Below are 26,413 nucleotides of genomic sequence, written 5' to 3'. Positions count from 1 at the left end.
TACCACTTGAGACACACCCGCACTTCTTCTGGCTTTTCTGGCTAATTAGAGATAAGAGCCTCATGGATGTTCCTACCTGGGCTGTCTTTGAACTATGATCCTTGGATCTCAGCTTTCTAAGTATCTAGGATGACAGGCGTGAGCCCCCAGAGCCCAACGCCCAGGTCTTCAGATTTTTTCTTCTCCTTCCTTTTTTCTTACTTTTAAGTAGCACTGGGGAATGAACCAAGAATGGCTTTAGCACACGAGGCTAAAGCTTGACCCCCGAACTACACCTCTGCCAGGGTCCCGGGTGTTTACCAGAGTTTCCCAGCGGAAGATGTTGCTGTAGAAGCAGATCCAGTTTTCGGAGAGGTAGAGTCGGCCCTGGAGAAGGATGTCTCTTTGGAGTGCGCACGAGTAGTCTGTCAGGGAACAGGATGGGCGCTCAGCGGTGCCGGAGCATGCAGCCACCCTCCCACTAGGCCCAGGGGAGCTCAATCACCTGCCCATGACCAGGTCTGCCAGATCCTTGAACCAAGGAAGTCTCTGGCACCTCAAGCCAGGGCACACACAGATGGTGAAGGGCCAGTGGGGCTTGCCAATCCCTTTTCCATCTGCCCATGTGCCTGTGACTCCCTCTGGGCGGGTACCGGAAGCTACCGTGAGCGCCCTGAACCAGGTGCACTGGGGTCGGCCCTCCGCTCAGGGCACACTCGCGGGCTCCAGGCGCACGTGCTCACTTGGGCTGGCTCCACACAGAAGCAGCCTGCGCAACTTCCTGCCTGACCCCTCCCAGGCCGCCAGCTCACCGACAATGAGGCGCTCCGTGTCTGGAAGTTGCTTAAAGAGCTTTCGGAAGTCTTCATTTCTCTGCTTGTAAGTGGGGCTTAACACCTGCATGACAACGGCCAAGGCGGGATTAGCCAGATATCAAGGAGGACTAGAGAGCCAGGCCGCAGGCCCGGGAGGAGGCCAGGCAGGCTCTGCTACCCCAGAGGCCCTGGAGGCTTGGGCAGCAAAGCAGGCCTTGGGATGGAAAACCAATGCAGAGAAGCGGTTTCTGCAGACTCTGTATCCAACACTCATCACTCACAAAACATGAAGGCAGAGCCTTCGAGGGTCCCTGGGCGGGAAGGAGGGTGGTGACTGTCAGGGCCTCCTGGGACATCCTCTGCCAGCCACAGGCCCCTGGGCAGTGAAGCAGGGCCCAGGGACAGCGGCCAGTGTCTCTCAGACGTCAGCAGCACTGACGCAGTGAACTCTTCGCTATGTGATTTTATTTTAAATCATGGCACCAAAAAAAAAATCATAAGGCCAATACTAGGAAAGGCATGAGTCAAGAGTTTCAAGGGTTTAGGACCAGGGTCTGGGCAAGGCTGGCAGGCACCATGTCTAGCCACAAAGGTGCCAAGAAGACGCTCCTGAAATAGCCAAGAAGCAGGACGAGGAGACAGAGGGGAAGGTAAGGGGCCAAGCAGAGACAGCAAAGAGGAAAACCAAATAAAAGCCAGTGAAGGCCGCAGGAAGGGTCCCCTGGCCACCGGTGGAACTGAGAAGTCTGGCTAAAAATAAGCTGTTCCTGCGAGCCCTGATTCCATTCCCACCATCATCTGGACCTCGCGCACCGTACAGGTAGCGTGACGCTTGGTCTAGGAGTCTGTGTACAGTAACAACCACCTTCTAAAACATCCTGGTGGTTCATTGTCTCTAGTCTGCCAGCCATTCCCACCTCAGCTGTGCACTCAAAGGGAGCCCAGCCTCGATTCCTGCAGAGCCTGCTCTTCGCTCTAGTCTGAGTTCTGTATCATCTTCAATTGAACTAACTCATATAAAAAAGGGGCGGGGGGAAGATGCCAGGCGCAGGTGGCTCACGCCTGTCATCCTAGCTGCTCGGAAGGCTGAGATCTGAGGATCGTGGTTCGAAGCCAGCCCAGGCAGAAGTCCTGTGAGACACTCAGCCTCAATTAACCACTCAAAAGATGAAAGGGGTGCTGTGGCTCATGTGGTAGAGTGCTAGCTAGCCTTGAACACAAAGAGGCTCAGGGACAGCGCCCAGGCTCAGGTGAGTTTAAGCCTCACCACCAACAAAAACAAACAAAAACAGGAAGATGGAGAAATGAAAAGCACACCCGACATTCAAGGGGCACAGTGTCCCTCCCCGTCCTGGTAGATGAACTCCTAATCCTGAGGGAAGCTCGCAGTCAATGTCTTAGCACTGCTGGTGGGGGCACCCTTCAAGGTAAGGCCCCTTTACCCACAAGCCCCGGGACTCAAAGCGAGGATCTTTTGCTCACAGACATAGGAGGCCAGGGAAGAAACAGGAGCTTAGGTGGGAAAAGCCAGTTACAGAGAATCTGACCCTGTGATGCGCTGTGGGGCTCTCGCTGGCTGGCCCGGAACTCACCATCCCAAGGCCTTGGGTGCGGCTCAACCCCATAGACCAATAACTACGAAGAAGCCAGCCCAATGGACCGACAGCAACCCCGCGTTTACAGAGCTCACAATCTTTAAAGTAGATGTTCTCTCTCTCTCTCTCCTCCTCCCCCCCTCAACAAAAACCACTATGGAAGCACAGATGACGGACCGAGGAGGCTGCACAGGGCCACAGACAGCCGGGCTCCACCAGCCTCGACTGACTCCTGCAGACCCGGGCCGCCGAGCAGGGGCCGGGAGCCCACGCCCGGGCAGAGTGTCCCTCTGGTGCGACACCCACTTCCCTGGAAATCCACAGGCAGACAGCTGTCCTGAGGAAAGACTGACCCCCCGTACCCCAACTTTTCATTTGGGGCTTCTTAGCAAGCGGCGTGGCTTATGGGGAATCGGACGCCAGGTGTGAATCTGTACCGCGCAAAGCCCCCCAAGCCGTGCTTGATGGTCTCTTGAACAAAGGGAGTTCGTGTCAGGATGTCCTGGTGGGAGATGTGGCGTGGCTTTAGTTTGGGGAGGTTTCCCACGGGAGAGGGAAGGTCGGGTGGAGAAGGGGAGCAGAGAGGGAAAAGGGAAACGGCCGGGAGGCGAGGGGGGGAGGGAGGAGAGAGATGGCAGAAGGCTGTGGGTCACCTGGTCTGTAATGAATCTGAATGCCTAGCGTTTCTTCTTGCTAGCAGGTGCCCAGATGCCTTGTCCAGAACACTGCTGTACCGCCCTGCGCCCCCAGAGTCCCGAAACCACCCGCCAAGTACTTGAACCAGGCACCAAGTCCCCTGGGGGTGGACGTCCTCAAGGTCATGACCTCTACGACTAGGAAAACCCTTGGCTGCAACAATCCCCGGTCCTGAGACGCCAATCCGCCCGGCCCCCTGGCCCACACATCACAAGCCCGTGCTTGGCCCCCTGGCCACAGTGTCCCCCACACTCGGCTTCCTCACCGCGAGCGGCTGTTAGGCGAGCACACAATGAGCTACACGGCACAGAAGGGCTTCCAAAACCCTGCTTCACACTGGAGGAAACTGAGTCACAGATAGGTCGAGCAACTTGCCCAAGGGGAGGGGTTACTAAATGGGAGTGTCACAGGAGATGTGTCCGCGAGCTGGAAGTAGCAGAGATGCTGGAAAGATCTCTCCGTCTGTCTGTCTGTCTGTCTCCCTGTCTCGCTCTGATGTTCACCTACTCTGGGGCTCCCACTGCCTCCAGTCTCCTCGTTGGTGTTCACAAAGTTGCAACCCTGGTCTGAGAAGCACCTGCGGGGTGGCCTCAGCCCCTGCGGACACACAGACCCCGCGCACCTCCTGCTTCTGATTCTCCCTCGCCATCTGCCTGTCCTCTCCTCTGGGCAGCCCCGATGTCCACCGGGACGGAGGCGCGGAGTCTGGCCACAGTCCCCGCAGGGCCCTTCCTCTGCCTGTGGCGGGCACAAGCCTTGTGGAAGGCACGCCGCCCCTCCTGGTCCCCAGGCCCCGGACCCCAGGTCTGCGGGAAGGGCCCTAATCCTACCAACGGGCCCTGAAGATGGCAGATTGACATCGCCACACTGCAGCATAAAGCACAGAGATGCCGCGGGGGGGGGGGGCTGGACCCTCGCCCCCTCCCCCTCCCTCCCCCCTACCAACCGTCAAAGCAGTCTCCTCCCGTTGGAAATGGCCAGGGAATTCCCACTCTAGGGCTGTCAAGTCTGGAGCCAAGCGGGGCACGCGAGGGCGCCCAGAAGGGCCGTGGGGACAGAGACACGGGGTCACACACTCACAGCGGGGAGCTCCTCAGATCCGTGCCAGCAGCAGTGCTCAGCAGCAGCGAGCTCGCGGGCAAACATCTTCATGTGCCACCGGAGACGCCAGCCGCCCTGCTCCAGCAGGAGGCTCCACAGGACCCCAGACTCGGCCAGGGACTCCATGGCCCCCAGTCCGGCCCCTCCCTCTGTGCGCTCCCTACTGTCCCCCCGGGGCCCAAGCGGCGGGCTGCATTGGGCTGGAGGAAGAGGGGCGATCTCGGGCTCCTGCTTCTTCCTCGGTGCCAGGCCTCATGAACGAGACGAAGAGGTTCTGTCTGTTTTATCCGTCCTGCCAGTCTTCAGGCTGGGGCCCCGAGAGGGGTGTGGCTCAGGCCTCCTCCACCTCCCCAGTGCAGACCGGCACCAGCACCGTCACCCCTGGTCACCCCTGGCCGCGGAGGCCAGAAGAGGCAGACACAGGGAGCCTTGGGGGGGGGGACCCCGGCGGGCTGGCCGGCTCTCCGGACAGTGTGGCCTGCAGCGTGACGCACGGCCTTCTGCTAGGCGCGCAGGAGAGATCGGGGCTCCCTGGTCCTTGCTGTCTTGTAGGTAGAGTGGCACATTTGAATAAACCGTCTCCCCACCAGGCCGCCGGTCCCACGCCCGCCCGACCAGTCCTGTCCTGGGCAGAGCCGCAGCTCGGCCGGCTCTCCTCCCACCCCCTGCACACGCCCCTTTCCCCTCCAGGCCCGTTCCTTTCAGCAAACAACTTCTTTGTTAGGAGCCGCTGGGGCAGGAGGGAGGCCTGGCCGTAGCTGCACATGCTTCGAGTTACAGGATCTGTGCGATGGGCCCGGCCAACGTCCTGCAGTAACCCCTCGCCTAGCCCCGCCGACCCAGCAGATGTTTCCTGCAATGGAAAGTTGCTGGCCACAGTTCCAAGTGGGGGGGAGGGAGGGGTGGTGCCAAGGGCACCACGGTGATGATGAAATCTGAAATTTGAGACTCAAAGAGCCAGGGATGTCTTGAGACATGTCTCCCCCTGGCTGACCCATTTCCAACGGCAAACCAGCAGGCTGGGCGCTGCACCGCCGAGCGGCTCTCGGACGTGTGCTAGCCGGGGAGAAGCTGAGGTCAACGGCCTTGGGGTCTGTCTGAGGCACCTCCTTCCTCTCCCAGGATGCTGTCCTCCCTCAGCGCCACTAAGACGGGGGTCAGCTGCTCAGACCTGGGGGGCAAAGGAACAATGCCCAGGAGACAGGAGAGTCTTCAGTGTGTCTATGGTGAAGTCTCAGCACCATGGTACAATACCACTCCAATTACCGCATGATGACCTGGCGGACACATTAAAGAATAGAGTTTCGCCGGGCGTCGGTGGCTCACGCCTGTCATCCTAGCTACTGAAGAGGCTGAGATCTGAGGACCGTGGTTCAAAGCCAGCCCAGGCAGGAAAGTCTTTATCTCCAATGAACCACCAGCAAACTGGAAGTGGCGCTGTGGCTCAAGCAGTAGAGCGCTTGCCTTGAGCTGAAGAGCTGAGGGACAGTGCCCAGGCCCAGAGTTCAAGTGCCAGGACCAACATAAAAAAAAAAAAAAAGAATAGATTGCTGGGCCCCAACCCAAAGATACTAATTGGGAGGAATGTGGGATCTTCCAGGTATCACTGTTGGCAACGTAGAAGAGTCTGACTCCCGCACAGAGACTTTCCCCACCCTCTCCCTACTCTGCCCTCTGACCCTGGGGTCAGCCCCTGCCTCGCTGCGTCCTGCTCTTGACCTCCCACCCCGGAACCTTCCACGCCTCTAACAGTTTCCTGTCTCCTACAGCAGTTAGCATGACGCATTTCAAATATCGGGCGCTCAGAAATTATTCACCAAATCAATACATTCCTCACGGGCCTCTGTGAGTATTCCGGCCGGCGCGGACCCCGCCGTACCCAGGCGGAGCAGAGCTCTCTGCCCTGCAGGCCTGGCCTCCCTCCTGCCTGCCTCCTCCCCAGCACGCTGCTGCTGCACCCAGGCTCAGCGCCCGGCGCCAGGCCTTGGACTGCAGTTCCCCGGACTAGATAGAGGCCCCATAAAAAGATGACTGTGTGGGCGAGATAGGGGCAGGACCTGCCCAGAGAGATAAGAGGCGGAGATGAGTCCCAGTCTGCATCAGCCTTTGTCTCCCTTTACCCCGCTTCACGGGCTGGGCAGGGCAGGGCCAGACACTGAGCCAGGGGAATTGGCCCTGGCCTAAACATTAACTCGAAGGCAAATATCAGGAGCGGGGACCAAGTGGTACCCCCTCCCTGGGCTCGGCAGGAACGAGGGAACTCAGGAGGGGAAAAATGTATCAGAGTACAGCATTAACCTCACCTAGGAAGAAATCAGTTAAGATCCACACAGGACATCCGGCAGCCTGAGCCAGGTGTGGGGCAAGGGGGCAGGAGGTGGAGAGGCACCCCGCCATGTGGAAGCAGCAGCTCCAGGGTAGGGAAGGAGCCGGGCATCAGTGGATCACGCCCGTCATCCTAGCTACTCAGGAGGCTGAGATCTGAGGATCACGGTTCAAAGCCAGCTGGGACAGAAAAGTCCGTGAAACTCTTATCTCCAATAAACCACCAGGAAACTGGAAGTGGCGCTGTGGCTCAAGCGGTAGAGCGCTCGCCTTGAGCTGAAGAGCTGAGGGACAGCGTCCAGGTCCCACGACCACCAACAAAAAGGGTAGGGAAGGGTGTGTCATCAGAAGAGATGAGATCACACCAGGGAGATGATGGATGAGGGTCTTCAGGGTCACGGGTACATCACAAAAGGAGGTAGTAGATGAGGGCCAGAGAGGCAGTCCTTCAGAAAGTGCCAGGCTGGGGGCTTGTCCCCCCCCCCCCCGCCCATGACACATGGGGTTTGAGCCTACAAAGCTTCGACCCTCCTTTCTCATACTTATCCCTGCCAGGTTTGCTGGCTGTCCATAGGACTAGCCCTGCTGGCGCTATGCACCCCCACAAAGCCAGTGTTCTAGTGGGCACGGGCGTCGGGTAGCCGGTGCCAGGCGGCACTCCAGGAAAGAAGCAAGGTAGAGAAGGATGCATCCGCCACCACCCCACGGGGCCCACACGGGTTCACATCCAGGCCAGAATTTATTTCTCTTGCTCTGACACCGTCTGGTGCCGAAGGGAAAGTCCCCTCTCTGCCCATCTCTCCATTTTCCGTCTACCGGGGTCTGCTCCCCCACGTTCATTCCTTTCTGCCTCCTGGAGGTTTTGCAGGGGGGGGGCAGGGGCAGTTTTCCGGGACCGGTGAGGCTCTCCGGTTGGGCTCTGGGCCTGCCGCAGCCCCGCCCATCCTCCAGCCAAGGTGTCTCCGCTGCCGCTGCAGTCCGAGAAGCCACGTCTTGGGCAGGGGGCCGGGGAGGTGAGGAGGCCGAGGGAGAATCAATGGGAAAGGGAAGGCTAGTTGAAGATGGAATGAGAGACTGGAGAAGATGGAGGTTGAGGGAGAGGAGGGACAGACGGGGGTAGAGGGCCGTGGTCAGGCACTTCCCTCTCAAAAGGGACCATTGGGTAGAGGACGATGGAGTTCTGAAACAGCCAGCCCGAGACAGCTGCCAGGAAGAACAGCCAGGCCTGTATCCCCCCCTCCCCTCCCCTCCCTGGCAGAGCGCTTCTCCTCCCCCCTCCTCCATTACCAGCCCTGAGCAGCCTGGGGACGACACAGGTTAAGTGGGAGGTGAAAGCCATGAGGGGGAGGGGTCCAGCACCCCAGTCCATCCCAGTCCTCAGCTTCCTCCTATCAGAATGGCCCGGTGGGGTGGGTAGGTGGGGCTACGGCCGACATACCAATCAAGAGCACCCAGGATGGGCAGGGGTTGATGGGAAGCCCCGGAGCTGGTTGGTCTGTGTTGGTATTAGGGAAGGGCTGGGCATCGCACACACGGCCCCTCCCCAGACCCCTCCCTGACTCCCTCCAGCTGTCATTCACAGCCAGATTCTCCTGTCTACCATTCCCCAGTGGCTCCTCCCTGCGCAGAGCCCCTCTCCAGCAGGACTTGGGCTAAGAAGAGAGATGGAGATGGCATTCTGCAACATCATGCACGAAGACACAGACGCAGGCTCGGAGAGGGGGCAGAGGCTGAAGCCATCGGCAGCCCCCCCCCCCCGGCAGTCCCGGAGACGGAGAACACAGCCAGGGCCAGCTAAGAGGCTCCATGCAGCTGCTCTCCAGGGCAGAGTTCAAAGGCCCCAGCTTCGGCTCTGTAGTCAGGGGACGTGGCCCTGCAGGGCTGTCTGTGCGGACGAGGCAGGTGACCTAGAGATGGCGCGGCTGCACCCTCACCACAGACCTCAGGGTGGCCACGTCTTGTGACAGGACGGGGCTCTGGGGGCCCCTGTGAAGGTGCCAGGGCACAAGTCAAACTCCACTCCATGGGAGGGTTCTCAGCTCAAGATGATCCCCAAGAGTCTGTGCCAAGGGATGAGGTCTTCACGCCCCAAGGCTGCCCCAGTCCCAGCACCCTGTCTGCCTGCTCCCGCCTTGAAAACAAGAGCGGCCTTGTGCGGGAGTGTCAGTGAAGCAGGGGACAGGGCAGGGGGCAGGGGGCAGAGGGCAGGGGGCAGGGGGCAGGGGGCAGAGGGCAGGGGGCAGGGCAGGACATCCTTCTTGACCAGGCCTTTCCCTGCCCAGCTACAGAGAACAATTACTGCATCTGGTTTGGGGACAGAGGAAGCTGGTAAGGGGAAACGCTCATGGAGAAGCCAGAACTGAGCCCCACATCGCCCCTCCTCATTCACCCGCCCACTCCCCACCCACCCAACAAGGAGAGAAACAGGAATACTTACATTGTACCAGCTCTGGCTTTTCTGAAAAGACAAACATAAAAGAAGGCAAAATTAGTCAGGGTGGAGCAGCCGGAGGAGACACAGCAGAGGACTGGCGGGGGGAGCCCCGCGCGGTCCCCTGCTCCCCGGGGCTGCTCACGAGCATCCTTTCTAAGACAGCTGCAGAAAGGAGACCTAGGCGCAGCTCATGCTGGACGGGCCCGTGGCGGGGGGGGGGGGGGGGCAGGCAGCGGCAGCACCAGCGAGAGCGCGGCTGGAAGGGAGACGGAGCCCCATCACGAGGTTCTGTGGATGGGGGCTCAGGATGTGTGGAGCACATCCAGGACCCGGGGCCCGACGAGGCCCTGCCCCGAAGCGGAGGACGGAGGAGGCCAGCCCGGCAGGTGGGCAGCCCTGTGGAAGGCAGCGTGGACAGGGCGGCGGTGGGGACAGCACAGGGGACTTCTGCAGAGAAGTGCTCTAAGCTCGTGGGGTGCGTGAGTTCCTTCTTCTGCTCCTAAGCACTAGCGGGACAGATTCTGGGGGAGGTGGGTGGGAGCCTTCGCTAAGGGGCCTCCCCAACCCCGGGGAGGGAAATTGTGCAGCCAGCCCCTCAAAGACTGGAAGGGAACAGGTTCCCTGGAGAAGGGCCTGGAGGCCGAGCTGTGCCTTGTCCGTGTCCAGCTCCCCCTGACGGCTGTCCCTGTAACCCACATTCACTAGACGGTAGGGGTCCCCGCACAGGTCAGTAGCCTTGACCACAGCCAGAGGCGTGGGCCTGTGCGCCATGGTGCCCTTCCGCCCTTCCCGGGCAGGGAAGCCAGCTCGAAGGCCGGACGGGCAGCCGGCCCTCGGTGCGCTCTGGGCGCGCCTGGCGGGATATGGGTGACTGAGCACCGGGCCTGGGGTCCACCGCCCCTCACCCCCCTTCCTTCCCACCGCACCACCTCTGCAGACACCGGACCCCTCGCTTTGCAGGTGACGCGAGGGACCAATGCGCTGCCTCAGGAAGAGTCCTCCCCCTCCCCCCCCCCGCTCCCACCTCAGCCGCCAGACGTGGCCAGGACGACAGATGGCCCTCTAGCCCCTTCCTTGAAAGGGGGCTCATGGTAATCCCCCCAAAGCCGTCTTTCCACGGACTAATCCGGAAGTCACACTGCCCTGACATGGCACTGTCCCTCCTCCGGCCAGCCCAGCCCCCCGGGACCGCGGTGCTGCTGGACGGGGAGCCGGGCGGGGAGGCCCTGGGGCCGAGGACAGGCCGCTCTCTGAGCCTGGGACGGCAGAGCTGCGCGGATGCACGCTGCCGCAGGAGGGCCGCTGCCCGCGGCTCCCTTGAGCTCCTGAAAGCCACACCAGGACGGCAGCCATCTTCCACAGCGAGGCTACTGACGGTGCCTGCGGTGGCCTTCAGGCCCCGAGGCAGGGGAGGGCACGAGGTAGGATCTCCCTCCCCGCGCGGGCCGTCCCTGTCCACGCACTGGCACCAAGCTCTCATCCCTTGGAAATCTGTTTGGGGCAAAGAACCTCAGGGTCCTCACGAGCCTGGCTGAAGGCCCGGTGCGCCCGAGGAAATGGCCCCGCAGTAGTGTGGGTAGTGGCACCCACTACCTGCTCTTCTGTAAAGGCGGGGCAGAGCACGCGTGCAAGCCCTCAAGAGAAACGCAAAAGGCAGCGGGTAAAGGCGGCTTTGGGGGGCTCTGTGGCCCCTGAGCGGCTAGCCCCGGGCTGCTTCCCATCCGCTCCCTCCGTGCGTGCCTTGATCCTCCCCCCAAATCTCCACCCCTTTCTGGACCATCTGTCAGAGATGAGTCTCCTGGGATCATTCCCCCTCCTGCCCCCCATGCCCTCCTGAACTGGGTCCTGGAAGAAAGTTAGAGAGGCTGCAGGCGCGGGGGAGAGGCCGCCACCCTGGTGAGGCCGCCCGGAGCTCTGCCCGGAGCACAGAGATGACCAGGGAACCAAGGGGGAGAGCCAGGGGCTGGGGCACGGGCTGGAGAGCTCCATCTACGGATCTGGCTAAAGAGAGGAGGGGGTGAGCACAGAGACACGGCTTCAGAAGAGAAAGTGAGCGGGGCTCATTTCTGGCTTCCGTGAGCCTTGGCTACAGGGGCGGACCCCGAGGACCGGAGAAAGGTCCGGCCCTGGAAACACTCCCAAGTCAGCTTGGGAAAGTTTCCTGCCCCCACGTCCAAAGGCATCTCCTAGGGCAAAGGACGAGGCAGCCGGGAGGTGGGCACGGGAGGGGGGGTGGGGGCTACGCACTGGACTTGTCGCTAGGGGTGAGGGGGGCAAAACCAACGTCTTACTTTGATCAGGTTAAGTCTGTCATACTGAAAAGAAAACCACAAAAATTAGAATGCAAACAAAAAACAAAAAGGGAGAACACTAGCGTGAGGACACTGGGTCATTAAAGCCAACCCCAGAGGGGGGGCTGCAGGCAGCGGAGGACTGGCCGGCCTCCGCCCCCCACCCCAGGCTTGCTCTCCAGAGGCGCTGGCAACAGGGGTGGCTTGGCTCCCTCTGGTGGCCACAAGCAATCATTGTTGGGTGGGAGCTGATGGGGCAGAGCGCAGCTGGGAATGGCACCCATCCTCCAGTCCAGCCCACGGGAGGCAGAAACAAGGATGAGACTCAACAGCGCGTTGAAACAAGACTGGGCCAGCCAGGCCTTCCCCGAGTCACACCAGAAGAAATGGAGGCCAGGGAGGGCAAAGGGGGCATTTTCTAGCTTGCCTGAAAAACACCTCAAGGTGTGGCCTCCTCTGGGGAGGACGGGAGACAGGGCCCAAGATGGCCCAGCAGCCACCAGAGTGGTGGGACCTCAGATCCCCTGCCCTGCACACGCCGGTCGGCTCCAACTCCTCCTCCGAGACGGCCTATGGCCTCCGAGGCCTCCTCTCCCCGGTCTGCACAGGGCCGTCTCCTGCTGGAACTCCCCACCGCCTTCTGGAGCCTGCGCCTGCATTCCAGGAAGACCACGGTCCTCCAGCCCACCCGTGCGGACAGAGCACCGAGGGCTGGGGCTGAGGGCTCAGAGGCGGCCTGTCTGCTGAAGATGGCCTTGCCCAGACCCCAGGCCTCTCGGGATGAGGAAATCCAGATGCCAAATCATCTGACCTCAACTGGCAAGAGGGAGCCCACACCAGCTTCCATTCAGCCCGCGTTGGGCGCGTTCCCAAGACCCTGGGTCTGCCCCCACCGCTGCAGCCACAGACACGTCTCTCCTCAGCACCCACCTCAGCTGGGGAGACCACAGGTCCACTCTGAGGTGCAGACGCTCGGGACAACTTTGTCTACACCTCCTAGGCCACACCGGGCAATTCTGTCTACACCTCCTAGATGCTACCATCTACACCACCTAGACCACACGGGGTCCACCCCCTAAGCTGCAGTCTCCACTACAATCAAGACTCCACGACGTCAGCGCCTCCCTCTCCTAGATCCACCACCTTCACCCCACACCATGTCAGTCTCCTAGGCTCCACACTGCCCACAGGGCCTGGATTTGGGGGAGAGTGGACCTTCTCCGTTAGAGGAGGAAGCACAAACAACAACAATAATAATAACGGCACTGCTTCTTCTTCCTACCATGCCCTGGGTTCCCACTTACCAATAAAAAAGCCCCAGGACGGTGCACACACCAGCCCTCGGCCGTGGGCACGACCTGGGAGGAGCCCCGCGCCAGAGACCACCCTGGCAGAGGATGCCACTGGGCCCTTCTCCAGGGAAGGCCTGCATCACAGTCTCCCTTTTGCTCTCCAATGAAGCTGCTCGGTCTGCTTTAAACACTCCCCACCCTCTGTTCTTTCATCCCTGGCGAAGGGACCCCTCCTCCTAGATGGTTCCGGATTCTACACCTTCCAGACCCCTGTCTGCACCGCACGTGGCCCCTGTCCACGCCTGCACTCTGCATCTTGGCACCTGGTTCCCAACGTGACCCGCCATTTCAGAGCTTAAGAGTCCTTATCACTGGACACTCCCTGCTCCAACCCATGGCCAGATCCAAACACACACACTCCCAGCGCTGGCCACGCCCCCGCTCCCTGTGTTCGTCTCACAAATGTGCGAGCAGAGAGAAGGAGCCCCCGGTGCCCACCTGGTGTGGGTCATCCAGGCCCTCCCTCCCACCAGCCGGGCCTGGAACACCTCAAGGCCCCCATCGATGAGAGCAGGGACGGGTGCTCTCAGGAGAGCGGGCGCAAGCCTGGCCAGACCCTGCCCTCGATGCCGGGCCTGCCCCTCGATGCCGGGCCTGCCCTCGATGCCGGGCCTGCCCTCGATGCCGGGCCTGCCCTCGATGCCGGGCCTGCCCCTCGATGCCGGGCCTGCCCTCGATGCCGGGCCTGCCATGCATGCCCAGGCTCCCGAGCCCACAGAGGACACCTGCCGGTGTGCCCACTCCATCCGCAGCCAGCTACGGCTGCTGGACGCCCCGCAACGCTGCCCAGCTTTCCGTAGGAAGCCTGCGGGCCCAGCTGTGCAGCCTCTGCCCCTCCCCCAGGATGGAACAGCAGCGCGCCCTTCTGCTGCACTTGAGAGAGACGGGACGGTAGCTTCCTCCGCACCCAGGCCCGGCCTCCGCGGTGCGGGAGGGAGAGCTCTGCGAGGCCCTCTGCCCTCCCTCGGGCCCCTGACCTGTTCCCGTCTCTCCAGGACCTGGAGGGGCTACTCTAGGCACTCGGGGCACCGCCCCCCCCAGTACCATAGGCATGGGGGGAAGTGGGCGGGGTCACCAGCCGAGCAGCTGCGGGGATGGGGGCAGGATGGTGCCCTCCAAAAGGGCATCCGCCCACCATCTCCCATCACCAGGGGCCTGCGGTGCCCTGAGGGGGGCCGTCCCCCCGCAAGGCTGGGGGGCCCCCCGGGCGGGCTCTGCTTGGAGAGGGCGCTATGGAAGGGGACGGATGCCCTCCGCAGGCAGTGCTGGGGCGCAGGCAGACGCGGGGGGGGGGGGCCTCCCGCGTCCCTCGGTGACTTCAAGCCAATCTGGGTGGGGAGGGGGGACAGTGGGGCCGTGGGGCTGGCCCTTCTGGGAGAGGGACCAAGCAGGACACGTGGGCAGAACTGGCGGGGGGCGGAGGGCGAGGATGCTGAGCACTACAAACACGTCAACACTAGAGGGGAGAGGAGGAGACAGACGAAACATGGCTTACTTTTGAGAGGCGCTTGTGAGACTAAGACGGTGCATGCAAAGAAGGGATTTGGGAAGTGGCGGGAGGAAGAGGAAGAACAAGAAATCAAAAGACAAATTCAGACGGGGCACGGTCTCCCTCACCTCCCTGGGGTCCCCAGCCCCTGCCGGGCCCTGCGGATCTGAAGGCAGAGAGAAGCTTCTAGAAGGAGCATCTGGGCAGTGCTGCCTCATGCTTCCCGGAAGACTGAGGACGGGAGGGTTGCTCTCTGGGGAGCCATCACCAGCCTGGGGCTGCCAGGGCCCGCATGCCGCCATGCCTGGCCGGGTCGCAGTCCTCATGGCCCGATGTGTGTGGAGTGGGTGGGGACGATGGCAATGCAGGATGCCAGACAGAGCATTCTGGAAGTTTCTCTGAAAGATTCAATCCCTAGCACTAGCTCTAGGGGGCAACTTTGCAGAAGGGTTCAGCACCTGGTCCTGGGGCTCCTGGGGCGGAGGGCCTGTCCTGCCTGCCTGCCCGGCCGGGGCCTGAAGGACACCGGCGCCATCCACTCACCGCAGGAGGAGAGCACCCCTTCCCGGGCACCACCAAGCCCCCCGACACCAGCCGACAAGGTGGCCCCCGCTCACCTTGGAATTTTTGCCCCCACTCCGGCCGGACTGGGAGGAGCAGCTGCGCTGCACGCCTTGCTCGGGCGTGGACGGGGACTTGTCCGAGGAGTGGTCCGAACCCTTCTCTACCATCGTGTCTCCGTCCTGGTTCTGAGGGGTGGGCGAGCGGGACCGCTTCCGGAGAATGGGGGAGCAGGCCGGCGTGCTGCGGTTGGAGTTACTGGCCGTGCTGCAGGGGAGGAGGGGAAGGGGGAGAAGGGGGAGGGGAGGAGGAGAGGGGGAGGGGGAGGAGGAGAGCAGGTGGTCAGTGATGCAGCCTGGGCGCCTAGGGAGACAGGGGCCCAGGGATGGACTGAGTGCCATGTAATTCTGCTATTGGCCAGGAGAGGGCAGTGGTGCCAACCTAGGAAAACAGAACTAGGACTAGGAAAGGGCTGGTAGGCATCAGCAATTAAGCTATACATTTATCCATCCGGTGTCTGACCATCCAACCACTGCTGGAGCCCCCATTATCCTCTCAGACGCCAAGCGCCGTCCAGTTATGATCTGAGAGGCTCACTGGAGCTCATACAATGCTATTAGTTCATCGTATACGTGCTCTACTTGGAACACTTGCTCATAATAATGGCAGTCACAATACTGTTTTTCAGAGCGTTCTCACATACTTCATGACACTGGGCTCTTAAAACAGCACCCTAAGTGCCCAGACCCCTAATTTTAAAAGTGAAGACCGAATCTGGCAGGTAAGGTAAGCGTCTGCTGATGGCAGAGGGCCTGGCTTTCTGCTTGGGTTTTCCTGCCCACACCATTCTGTTGTGTTTTCTTACAGACGGCTCCTTCCCGCTTCCCCTGATGGTGAAGGTGAACAAGCACCACCCCTCCCCCACATCCATTTCCAGCAAGTGCCTTAAACATCCCATCTTACCAAACCCAATTACACCATTATGAGCTCCTAGCATAGTGACTACCAGATTCTCACTTGCTTGTGTTTTCAGAGGAGGAGAAGAGATGACAGAGAAAAAGGGAGAGGAAAACCGAATGTGTTGGTTAAACTTCAGTAGATGTTTGCTTTGTTGGGCAGAATACAGAAAGAGATTAATAAAGGGAAAGATTAATTAGTAAGAGTTGGGGGCTGGGTACGGGTGGCTGGGGCCTGTAATCTTAGCTACTCAGAAGGCTGAGATCTGAGGACTGAGGTTTGAAGTCAGCCTACCTTACCAGAAAAAAGCCAGGCTAGCCGCGTTGCTCAAGTGGAAGAGCACCAGCCTTGAACAAAAAAGTGCTGTGGTACTGAATTCAAGCCACAGTACCAGTGCACATGGGTGTGTATGCATGCACACACACACCTGCACACACACACCTGCACACACACACACACACACACACACACAACACAGGCAGGGAAAATGGGAAAGAAAGCGAATGTGAAGCTACCAAGCGGACAGCACCAGGTTGTGGTGTTGGGTGTAAAGAGCCAAGTACCCCAGCCACCAGCTGAGCAGTCAGAGGGCAGGGGGTGCGGGAGGGCAGGGGGTGCCGGAGCAGGAGGGGCAGGGGGTGCGGGAGCCGCACTCTCAGGACACCACATCCAGCTTTCCTTCAGGGAGTGGTGGCTGTGTGGGAAGCCCCAGAAGCCCCGTCCTCCAACACCCCAGCGGACACACCGGAGATAAAAACCAAGTCCCTTTGGCAGGACCTCGGCCCAGGCAGAGCAGAAAGCACCGAGGGGGGGGGGGACAGCGGGGGGGGGCAGCGCGGAACTTTTTGGAAGGAAACCAATGAGGGGGGGGGAGGGAGACCACCATGGCCAAAGGACGCACAAGGAAAGCAAAAACACAGCGTGCATTTAACATCTCACTTAACACCAGCGATCCCTGCTCGGGGAACGCCCACCAAGTCCTGCTCCTGCCCCCCTTGTCCTGGACTACAGCACTGGAGACCCCGGGAAGAAAGTTTCACTGCTCTGCCTCAGCGGAAGAAGCCTCACCACGGGGCCAAGTTTGCAGACGGGCAGCCCACAGCGTGTGGTCTGGGGGTCCTGAGAGAGAGTCGGGTCAGCCAATTTCAAACCACAGCCAAATAGGTTTAAAGTGCCTCCCAGGATTACCATTCCCAGAACAGCGGGGAACTCTCTCCCTACCCCCAACAACCAAACCAAACAACTACCAGAGACAGAAGCCAAGCAGGCATCCCTGTCACACACTGATCTGGGAGCCGGCGCTGGTGGCTCACGCCTGTAATCCCAGCTACTCACGAGGCTGAGATCTCAGCCTGGGCAGAGAAATCTGGGGAACTCTTCTCTCCCAATTAACCAGCACAAAGTTGGGAGTGGAGGTATGGCTCAAGTGGTAGAGAGCCAGACATGAGTGAAAAGTTGAACTTCCAGGCCCGAAGTTCAAACTCCAGTATCAGCACAATGCATATACACATCCATGTGTGCACCCTGCACCACATATGCACACACCCATGCACACGCATGCACACACACACACACACCACACAGTCATCCCTTCATCCCACAGATTTGCACATACTGCTAAGCAATAAAACCAGCAGATCCCATATGAAAAAACATATTTCTCATAGTGTTGAGCCTTTCAAACTCTATGCCATTAATCATGCCAGCATGATTAATAATAAGATTGTATTATATTTTAAAATCTTTAGACTTTAAAGCAAAAAAAAAAAAGGACCTTAAATAGGGCTGGGAAGGTGGCTCAGTGGTAGAGCGCTTGCCTCACGTGCATGGGGCCCTGGGTTCGATTCCTCAGCACCAGATAAGCAGAAAAAGCTGGAAGTGGTGCTGTGGCTCAAGTGGTAGAGTGCTAGCCTTGCACACAAAGAGGCCCAGGGACAGTGCCCAGGCCTGGAGTTCAAGCCTCACAACTGACCAAAATAAATAAATAAATAAATAAATAAAACCCACAAAATCCCCCAAACCCTAAGAATAGGGGGTGTAAGCCCCTGGCGAGGGGTGTGGCTTGCAGACTTGTCTTTCCGGCTTTGGCAGTGTTCACTGACCACCTCCACTACACCAGTGCTGGACGTTCAAGATGCCAAAGAAAGGGCCCTGGCTTTGGGCATTTTCAGCACAGATAAGCTGAACACATATCTTTTTGTCTGAAAATAAACTACAAATGAGGTGATCAAGGGTGGGGGATGGGGAGACTGGCTAACGGCCCTGGAGCTTGGTGCAGCAGACATGTTAGCCAGGTGGAAGTCAGAGAAGGAGAGAAGAGAATGTTCTAGAAAGAAAGGAGATGGAGGCATAGAATGGCATGGACGTACAGAGCATTACACAGCACGCTCGCGCCTGGGCTCCAGCCCCACAGACACCCTCAGCCCACGGCCTGTGTCCCAGAAGCTGTTCATCCACTTCCTGCTTTGAAGATCTCCAACAAAGCCTGTCTCAGTCTCCGGCTTTTCTCACTAACAAACAGTGCTTGCCTAAGTCTGACCACACTATCTCCTGCTGTCGAGTGCCTGACCCCACGTCCTATCCTCAGATCTGGCTGAGGGCCTCCACAAACAGAGAGATGTGGAAAGAGCACACAGGCTTCTCAATGGCTCCGTAGTCGCCGTCCGCCCCCTCGACGTGCTGGCCACCGTGTTCCAGCCTCACCCTCAGCCCCCCGCGAGGACAGCGGCCCTCAACCAAGGAGCACAGCACAGTGGCTCCTCGGCCAGCCGCCCAGCCCCTGGCAGCAAAGCGCGGTCGCTGGGTGTGCAACACCGTGATAGAAAATCACCAGGATCTGCAGGCCCAACGCCCCTCCCTCTGGAGGTCCCTAGCTTGGACGGCAGCCGGGGCTCCCCGAAATCACCCCACAGCGCATCCTACCAGCCAGCGGGCCGCGGCTCGCTCCCAGCCTGTGCTGAGTCGGGTGCTGTGCGTCCTCGAGGACGCTGGGAAGTTCTGTAGGAGGCTGCGTGCCGGGCCGGGGCGCCGCTGCCCGCACCGGGGAAGCGCTCAACTAGAAATGGGACGTCCAGCTCCAGTGCGTGTGCCAGGAGCCCGCAGGGCAGGGATGGGGTTAACTGCCGCCTGCGGTGCCAGCTAGCCCGGGCTGGGTCCCACGCCGGCCACTTGCTTGTGGTGTGACCTGGTCTCCTAAGCCTCATTTTTCTCCCTGGAAGAACGGATGCCTGTCTCACAGAGCCATGTTGTCTATACGGCGAAATAACGCGAGTGAAGTACTTGGCACATGGGCTGATGCACCGCAAGTCTCTCCTTTTGATCTGGCAGCACTGAGGATTGAACGCAGAGCCTGGGCCAGCCGTGGACCTCAATCCCCCTACGTCAGCCCACGCAAGAGCTGGAGTTACAGGCTTACACCAACACGCCCGGCCTCAACTGATGTATTTGAGGGACAATGATAAAGTGAACTCTGTTCCTCTCTGTAAGATTGAGGACATGCCTCACCCTCCACACTACCAGAGGAATCAGCCAGTCCCCTTTGGATTTTCCCATAGCCAAGCTCACTCGAGAGAGAAAGGCCACAGGTGCATCTGTGTGGCATTTGCAAGGGTTTTACATGCAACCATCACCAACTCCACTTCCACATGGAGAGTTTGTGAGGACTCCTGAGGGTGGTTCTTCCTCTTTGCATTTCTGCTTGCCATTTAACGGTGTCCAAGCAACGTCTCTAGCCGCGAAAATCCGCAATAGGTAGCAAGGAGCAGAACCAACCAGAACCTTGGGGGAAGGAGGTGAATGGCTCAAGTCCCCGATTCCCTCGGAGAGGAAAATACCAAGTCACCTATGAAAATTAATCCAGCCCGGCGCCAGTGGCTCACGCCTGTCATCCTAGCTACTCAGGAGGCTGAGATCTGAAGACAAGTTCAAAGCCAGCCCAGGCAAAAACGTCTATGAGACTCTTATCTCCAATTAACCAGTAGAAAGCTGGAAGTGGAGCTGTGGTTCAAAGTGATGGAGTGGGGGCTGGGAAGGTGGCTCAGTGGTAGAGCGCTTGCCTTGCATGCATGAGGCCCTGGGTTCGATTCCCCAGCACCACATAAGCAAAAAGCTGGAAGTGGTGCTGTGGCTCAAGTGGTAGAGCTGAAGAGCTGAGGGACAGTGCCCAGGCCTAGAGTTCAGGCCCCATGACTGGACCCCCCCAAAAAAAAATATTCAAAGTGATGGAGTGCCAGCCTTGAATGAAAAAGCCAGGCTCAAAGAGCCCAAGGCCTCAAGTTCAAGTGCCAGTACTAGTATGTGCACACACTCAAAGTCTTCTTCCCAGACCAGTGCAAACAAGGTTCAGGGGCTCCCACATATACTTTGTAGGACGTGGGTGGTGGAAGGGGTCAGAAATGCGTGCCCATCTGCTGCTGGGAGTTAGCTCTTCCCTGTGGCCCTGAGCGGACCCTACTCTTGGTGTTACTACTTGTAGTAACTGCTACCTGAGGCTCCCCACGCCCAGCGGGTCAGTTTCCTCAGAGGAAGAAAGCCCACTGTATCTGGTGGGTAAGCTGTGATGGCCCAGTTGAAGAAAGGAGTCAGAAAGCTTGCGTGAAGGCGTGTGTTTACCCCACTACAGGACAGAGGTGGCCTGCGGCCGCTGCCTCACTTTGGCTAGGGTTCAGCGGCATCTTGCCCGGAGCAAGGGCAGGGAGGACGCAGGCTCCCCGGGGAGCCTTTCTGCCCAATCACAGGTCACACAGATGCCACCTGCAGATCCTGGCTTGGAATGGGCCCGTTCCACCTGCTGTACCACAAGGCACAAGCTGCCGGGAGCATCCTGTGTCGGCTCCTCTGCCCGGCTGGCCTGTTCACATCTCTGTGGGTGTCCTGCCCACAACTCAGGGGCTTCCTGACCCCTCCTGCCCTCCTGTAAGTATCGGAGGAAAGTTTAAAAAAATGCTTTTCCCCAAATCTTACAAAGTCAACAAGGCCAGTCCATCTACCACATCTGCAACCAGCTGACTGATGAAACCCCTAGACCTGTGCCATGTCTTGCATGGAGCAAAGCCCCACCAGCGACTTCGGTTGCTGATGAATCTATTAACTGATGAGTTGACTTAGGGGCAAGGTCTGTGAAGGGGAAAAGCAGCGAGAGGTTCAGTTACCCTTCTGCAGATATTCTTGGGTCCCAGAGGGAAGGTGGGGGGTGGGACTGGCCTGGGGAAAGGCCTTCGCTAGCTCCAGCTAACAGGCTGTCCACAACGCTGCAGCTTGTACCCGTCCATCCTCCTGCTCCCCGCCGCCTGGCTTTCCCGCAGCTTCTGTTCATCCCAGTTTGGAATTCAGTCCAGGAACAGGCATGACAAACACTATTTTTCATTTCCATGGAGACAAGAGCCTGCAAGAGAAGTGGGACTCCACGCCTGAAATGCCAAAACAGCCTGACCCACTTTCCCCACCCCCACCCCGCTGACAGACACAGGATCAGATGGTTTGGGAGGAAGCCAGAGCCGCCGCGATGGCATCTTCAGAGAGGGTCCGATCGGGGGGCGCCTCGGGGGTGCCACACAGACCACCGCCAGAAGTCCCCCGGGGAGCTCCGCACCACAGGCTGCTTCCCGACCCTCCCCTGGAGGCCGAGACTCGAGTCTCCAAGGAGAAGGACATACTAGACAGCTACCCAACTCCTGGCATCCAACCGCCTTCCCAATGTCTACCGGTACCACGCCCTCGCAGTGCTAGTCCAGCCTTCTTGGGCCATTCTCTTCCCTGAACACAGCCAGTGCCCAAGGACAGCTCCACTTGTTGGTGTCTCTGCCTGAGCCTGTTGGTTTCTTTACAACCTTCAGATCAAAGCTCCAAGGTCAAGTGTGGAGCAGACTCCCGAAGGGCCACCCCGTCCCAAGTGCGCCCCTATGCCAGGCCAGGCCAGCAGCACTGGGGCATCACCTGCTTGCCCTTGTCCGCTCCGCAGGAGCTGCAATGTCCCCCCAGGGCCTCTAGCAAAATGACTGCCACACACTGGCACGTGCAGGAGTAAAGAAACAAGTTCTTCTGCTGGGCGCCGGTGGCTCACACCTGTCATCCTAGCTACTTAGGAGGCTGAGAGCTGAGGGACAGCGCCCAGGCCCAGAGTTCAAGCCCCACGACCAACAACAACAACAAAAAAAAGAGTTCTTCTAAAAGCCACTCCTTATATTGGTAGCCACGCTCCTAGACGTGTTTCTCTTAAACTGGGCCCAAATCAGACTTCTTCTTTAGAAGTCAGTCCTTATTCTGATGTCGGGACCCATGAAAACTAAAATAGGCCCTCTCCTCCAGACTCCTGGCTGGTCTTCTCCATTGTTATTTTTGTCCAGATATCATAGTATTGATCAGGGTTTCAATCCTAAGCTCACTGGGCACCTGCAGTTCACATCTATAATCCTAGCTACCTGGAAGGCTGAGATCTGAGGTTCGTGGATGGGAGCCAGCCTGGGAAGAAAGTTCCCAAGACTCTCATCTCCAACAAACTACTCAGAAAAGGCCAGAAGGGGCGCGGCCACTCAAGGGGTACAGCACTAGCCTTGAGCAAAAAGAAGCTGAAGGACAGCGCCCCGGTCCTGAGTTCAAGCTCCAGGACCTATTTAAAAAAAAAATCCTGAGCTCTTTGGTACCCTTGAGAAAAACCGCTTTATCTTTCTGTGTACTTCATGTTCCTCGGCTGTCCATGCCTATCTTACCGGCATGAAAAAGTTAAACTGAGTTAAACCGTGCATCCCCAGTGCAAGAGGTCCCGATCCTTACTGAGAAAGGTGAGGAGCGGGCTGTGAGCCCCCGCCAAGGGACGGAATCCACTTCCTGAAGGTGTAGGCAGAGCACAAGATGGTCCCCATCCACACCCTCAGCTAAGAATGCTGGGAGATAAAGCAGACACTTACGAGAGCTGCTCGATGGCCTCTTCCCGAGGCTGTCCACAGCGCACAGGCACCTGACCGTTGGGGAACAGTCCTTCTGGCTGTCTCACCTACAAGGAGCCTCCCTGGCTGCACGCTCCATCTTTCCCCTGGCTGCAGGGATTCCCTCCAAGCAGCCCAGATGGCAGCCACCGGCCTTGGCTTCACGGCACAGCACTCGCGAGGCGGCAGCAGACGGGTATGAACACCCTGTGGGGGGATTCGGAACTCCATGCCCTTATTTCTCCAGGACTTTTAATGATCATTATCTGTCTAATTCTCGGGGCTCAGCAGCCTTTGGAAAGGAAGCTCATCTTGTTTCAGCATCATCCAATCAGCTCTGCGCACCTCCGACTCCACAGTTACACATCCAGCCCAAGAGACTGTGTGATGGTTCTTTGCCTCCATACAACATTAAACATGATACCGGGCACAGAGAGACAGTACTTTCTAACCTGACTTCTAGGGGCCTCTGCCAATCCCACCCAAAGTATTTCAGAAGCTTCAAAGTTCAAGGGAAAAGGAGAAAGGCACTACGCTATTCCAGAAAGCCCTTTTCCTGACAAAGCTTTCCAATCCATCGGGAGAAGACCACAGCCACTGAAGGAGTCAAGGAGGAGTTCAACTGAATAGAACTCTGAGTTCCAAGTTTGCCCATGGAGGGCCCCTCCCCACCCCATCCCCCCCACCCGTTCCCAGCCCCCCCTCTCAGGAGAAATGTTGCCACTAAAGCTGGAAGGAATCTGGGCAGGAACCATCCATCCATTCACCACCCACCCACCCATGGATGAGACCATGCTCCGTGCCAAGTAATGTTCCAGACGCGAGGAATATTGCCTCTGACTAAGAAACCCACAATCTGGAGGAAGAGATAAATGTAATTACCAACATCGTGTAATAGGAGCCGCTTGGATTCAATCGACATATCTCTAATCACCACCTGTCACCGCGAAGAACAGCGCATGGGGCATTAGGTGGCGTTGCCGACTGGGTCCCTTCCCTGGGTATAATCAGGGCGGGGTGGGGGAACAAAGCGCTCCTCTCAGAAATGCAGCTTTTTATTGTTCGAGAAGAATGCGGATGCCACCTGACCCCCCGGAAGGATATAAGAAGAGGATGCCAACGAGCACTCAGACAGCACGCAGAGAGGCACGTAGAACGGTGCCGTCTCTCAGACAGAGGGCTTCAAACCCCATTAGGACAAGCATGCCGGCTGCCTCAGCCTTAATCCAGCACCACCTCTCTGGTCAGAGCACGTCAGTTCCTGGATAAGCGGTGGGACATGGGTGGGAGGCGCTGGGCCGCGTAGGGTGAGCCTTCCCATGCTGACGGGCTTGTAAAGATGGGCTTGCCCATCCTTCCTTCACCTCGGGAACTCAAGGCCAGCTCTCGCTTTTTTTTCTGTGAGACAGTGAACTAGAAACAGCTCAAGGAACGATCACTATGCTCCAATCATGGGGATTTCGGTAGAAAGAAGTGCTGAAGAGGTCAGTCTCCCTGCCCGGCTTCAGGCAGGCAAGCAAGTCACCCCAGAGGTTTTCGCCTAACCTAACATACATTTAGGGCCCAAAATCCCAGAGCTTCACCTTGTCTTTCTCCTTGTTGCCACTTTCTACCAGAAGCAAGCCTTAAAAGTATGTTATCTGGCATTTAATGCCATTGTCTCATTCTTGCTTTCCTAGACTTGAGGGCAGCAGCCCCTCCTTCCCTCCCACTCTCCCGGTTTAGAGAATTCTAGGTCCTCTAACCTATTCTCAGAAGTTAAAGACCCTTTGTCCAAACAGAATCTCCACCCACACATCAATTAGACCCAGCTCTTAAAACAACAAGCACTAGAGAAGTTATTTGATATGCAAATGCTTCACCTCGGGCAACTCTTGAGAGTTTTTTTTTTTTTTTAATTGTAAACTCCAAGCTGTCCTGTGGCTTCTGACCGGAGGACCTGTTCTCAAATCTGATTTCTTGTAAAGTGAGTTCTCACAGAACACAGCTACAAATAACCACCCATTCGGCTCCCTCTCCACTCAATGGACTCCCGTCCAAGTTCTCCAGAGTGGGGACGGACAGGCTCAGAAGGGAGCAGAAGAACCGCCCCACGGGCTTCACACAAACCTATTTGGGGAGTCGTTTTCTAAAACAAGGGAAGCTGGAATTAGTCACGGTTTTTGGTGAGTCTCTGGGTGTCATTCTGTCACTTTAGCCTGCAGCAAGAGAAAAGCATGACGTCTGGTTTGCACGCACACCCACCCACCCACCCCGTCCCCCGCCAAACCCTAGATCTGGCAGGACCAGGAGGAAGTCACCCAGCTTATTCTAACCCGTGTCATACTACAAATCCGGATGTGCTCACTGGGAACACCACTCTGCCAGGTCCAAAACCACACATCTTGGAAGCGGAGCGGTGGCTCAAATAATAAGAGTGTTAGCTTTGAGCAAAAAGCCTAAGGTACAGAGGCCAGGCTCTGAGTTCAAGGCCCGGTACCTGCGCCAAAAGCAAAACTCTTTTTAAAAAGCTATTTACCTCTTTAAATGGGTGGAAGAAACCCAAAGAATATTTTATGGCATGCGACAATTCTGTGACGTCCCCAAGTCAGAGGCCATGAATAAAGGTTGTGTGTGTGTGTGTGTGTGTGTGTGTGTGAACACAGCCATGAAATGATTTGTTGACAGGTTTCTCAGCCTCTATGCGAAGCAGGCTTGAGTTACCAGTGAGAGACGGAATGGCCCACAAAGCCCTACCACATCTTACTGAGTTTGCAGGCCTGCTCTACCAGCGCAGGGCCTATAGAGGTCTTTTCCCAGCGCTGTCTCTCCTGTCCCCCGCCCCACCGCCACCACGATGCGGAACCTGTGCCCCAGACAGCACTCCGCACAGGTGTAATGCGCATCACCAAGACAGGCAACAGAGATCAGTGGTGGGACCAGGAAAGAGAGGAAGAGGAGGAGGAAGAGGAAGAGGAGGGCTGTGTTTGTGTTCGTTGTTCTTCTGGGTAGAAAGATTTTTTTCCTCCTTCTCCCCCAGCTGACATGTCAACGCTGCTGCTTCAAGGTCTAAGCAGCTACCAGGGTGCTGGTTCCCCGCTGTCCACCTCAAGCCCTCAGCTCGCTACTTTGTAGACAGCTCTGCAGACACTCCTCTGTCTGTCCCTTCTACTAGGGCTGGATTTAAAGACAAAAAACCACAATAACTCGGACCGAGGCTTCTCTAACCTACAAAGTGCTACTCCAGTGAGGGCGTGAAGTGCGTGTGTGACTCAGGGTTAGCTGTGGGGAGGGGAGGAGGGAGGGGAGACACAGAGCAGGGGCTGGCTGGCTAATCTCAGAACACAGCCATCAGCCCCAGCCCACCCAAGCTGGGGTCCAGGTGGGGGTGGGGATGGGGCAGGCTCTAAGTCCTCCCGTCCCTAAATCAAGTACAGAACCCGCAGTACAGGGAGCTGGGGGGTGGGGTGGGGGAGCCAGACCCCCCCACCTTCCCCCCCCCCCCCCCGTCTATTTCCTTAACACACAGGACAAATCTGCCAGTCAAGTGCCGGCTGAGCTGAAGAAGGGAATCGCTGTACTTCCCGCAGAGGCAAGCTGTCCGCTTCCAGCCTCTCCTCTCGTCGGCTGGTCACAGACCTGAGTGTCTCGTGGGGAACAAGTCACGTCTGTCCCTAAGCTCCCCTGCCCCAGCCCCCTCCCACCCACGGAAGTCAGTGGGTGGGGACCGGAACACATGGCCTGTCCAGTCTCCTCCCCTCCCCCCCAGGCCAGGCCACCTCTACGACGTCCCTCAAATGCAGTCCCCTGACCGCCTGCCCCAGTCAGAGAGGGGCCCTGGTTCAGACAGCATTGGAGGCACCCCCTGGGCTCCAGCCCATCCAGGGCTGCCTCCTGCCCGCTGGCTGCAAAGCTG

General features: G+C 58.4%; 1 protein-coding gene across 3 annotated transcripts in view; it reads right to left on the bottom strand.

The window, feature by feature from the left end:
- The window catches only part of Gramd1b (GRAM domain containing 1B), a 114,876-nt gene that overhangs the window by 14,980 nt on the left and 73,483 nt on the right, over positions 1 to 26,413 (bottom strand). For 2 of the 3 annotated variants that reach the window (XM_013009656.1, XM_013009657.1), the window contains exons 3-6: positions 14,695 to 14,905; positions 8,949 to 8,969; positions 792 to 876; positions 301 to 404 (exon numbers count right to left, since the gene is read on the bottom strand). In XM_013009656.1, coding sequence (XP_012865110.1) covers positions 301 to 404; positions 792 to 876; positions 8,949 to 8,969; positions 14,695 to 14,808 — 324 coding nt within the window. In that variant the 5' untranslated portion in view covers positions 14,809 to 14,905. Of the gene's footprint in view, positions 1 to 300; positions 405 to 791; positions 877 to 4,165; positions 4,316 to 8,948; positions 8,970 to 14,694; positions 14,906 to 26,413 lie in introns of those variants that run through there. The other variant, XM_013009655.1, reaches the window with a different exon arrangement.

The sequence above is a fragment of the Dipodomys ordii genome, unplaced genomic scaffold (assembly GCF_000151885.1).
Source record: "Dipodomys ordii isolate 6190 unplaced genomic scaffold, Dord_2.0 Scaffold10, whole genome shotgun sequence".
NCBI classification, from domain to species: Eukaryota; Metazoa; Chordata; class Mammalia; order Rodentia; family Heteromyidae; genus Dipodomys; species Dipodomys ordii.
This window is presented reverse-complemented; position numbering and strand designations above follow the sequence as displayed.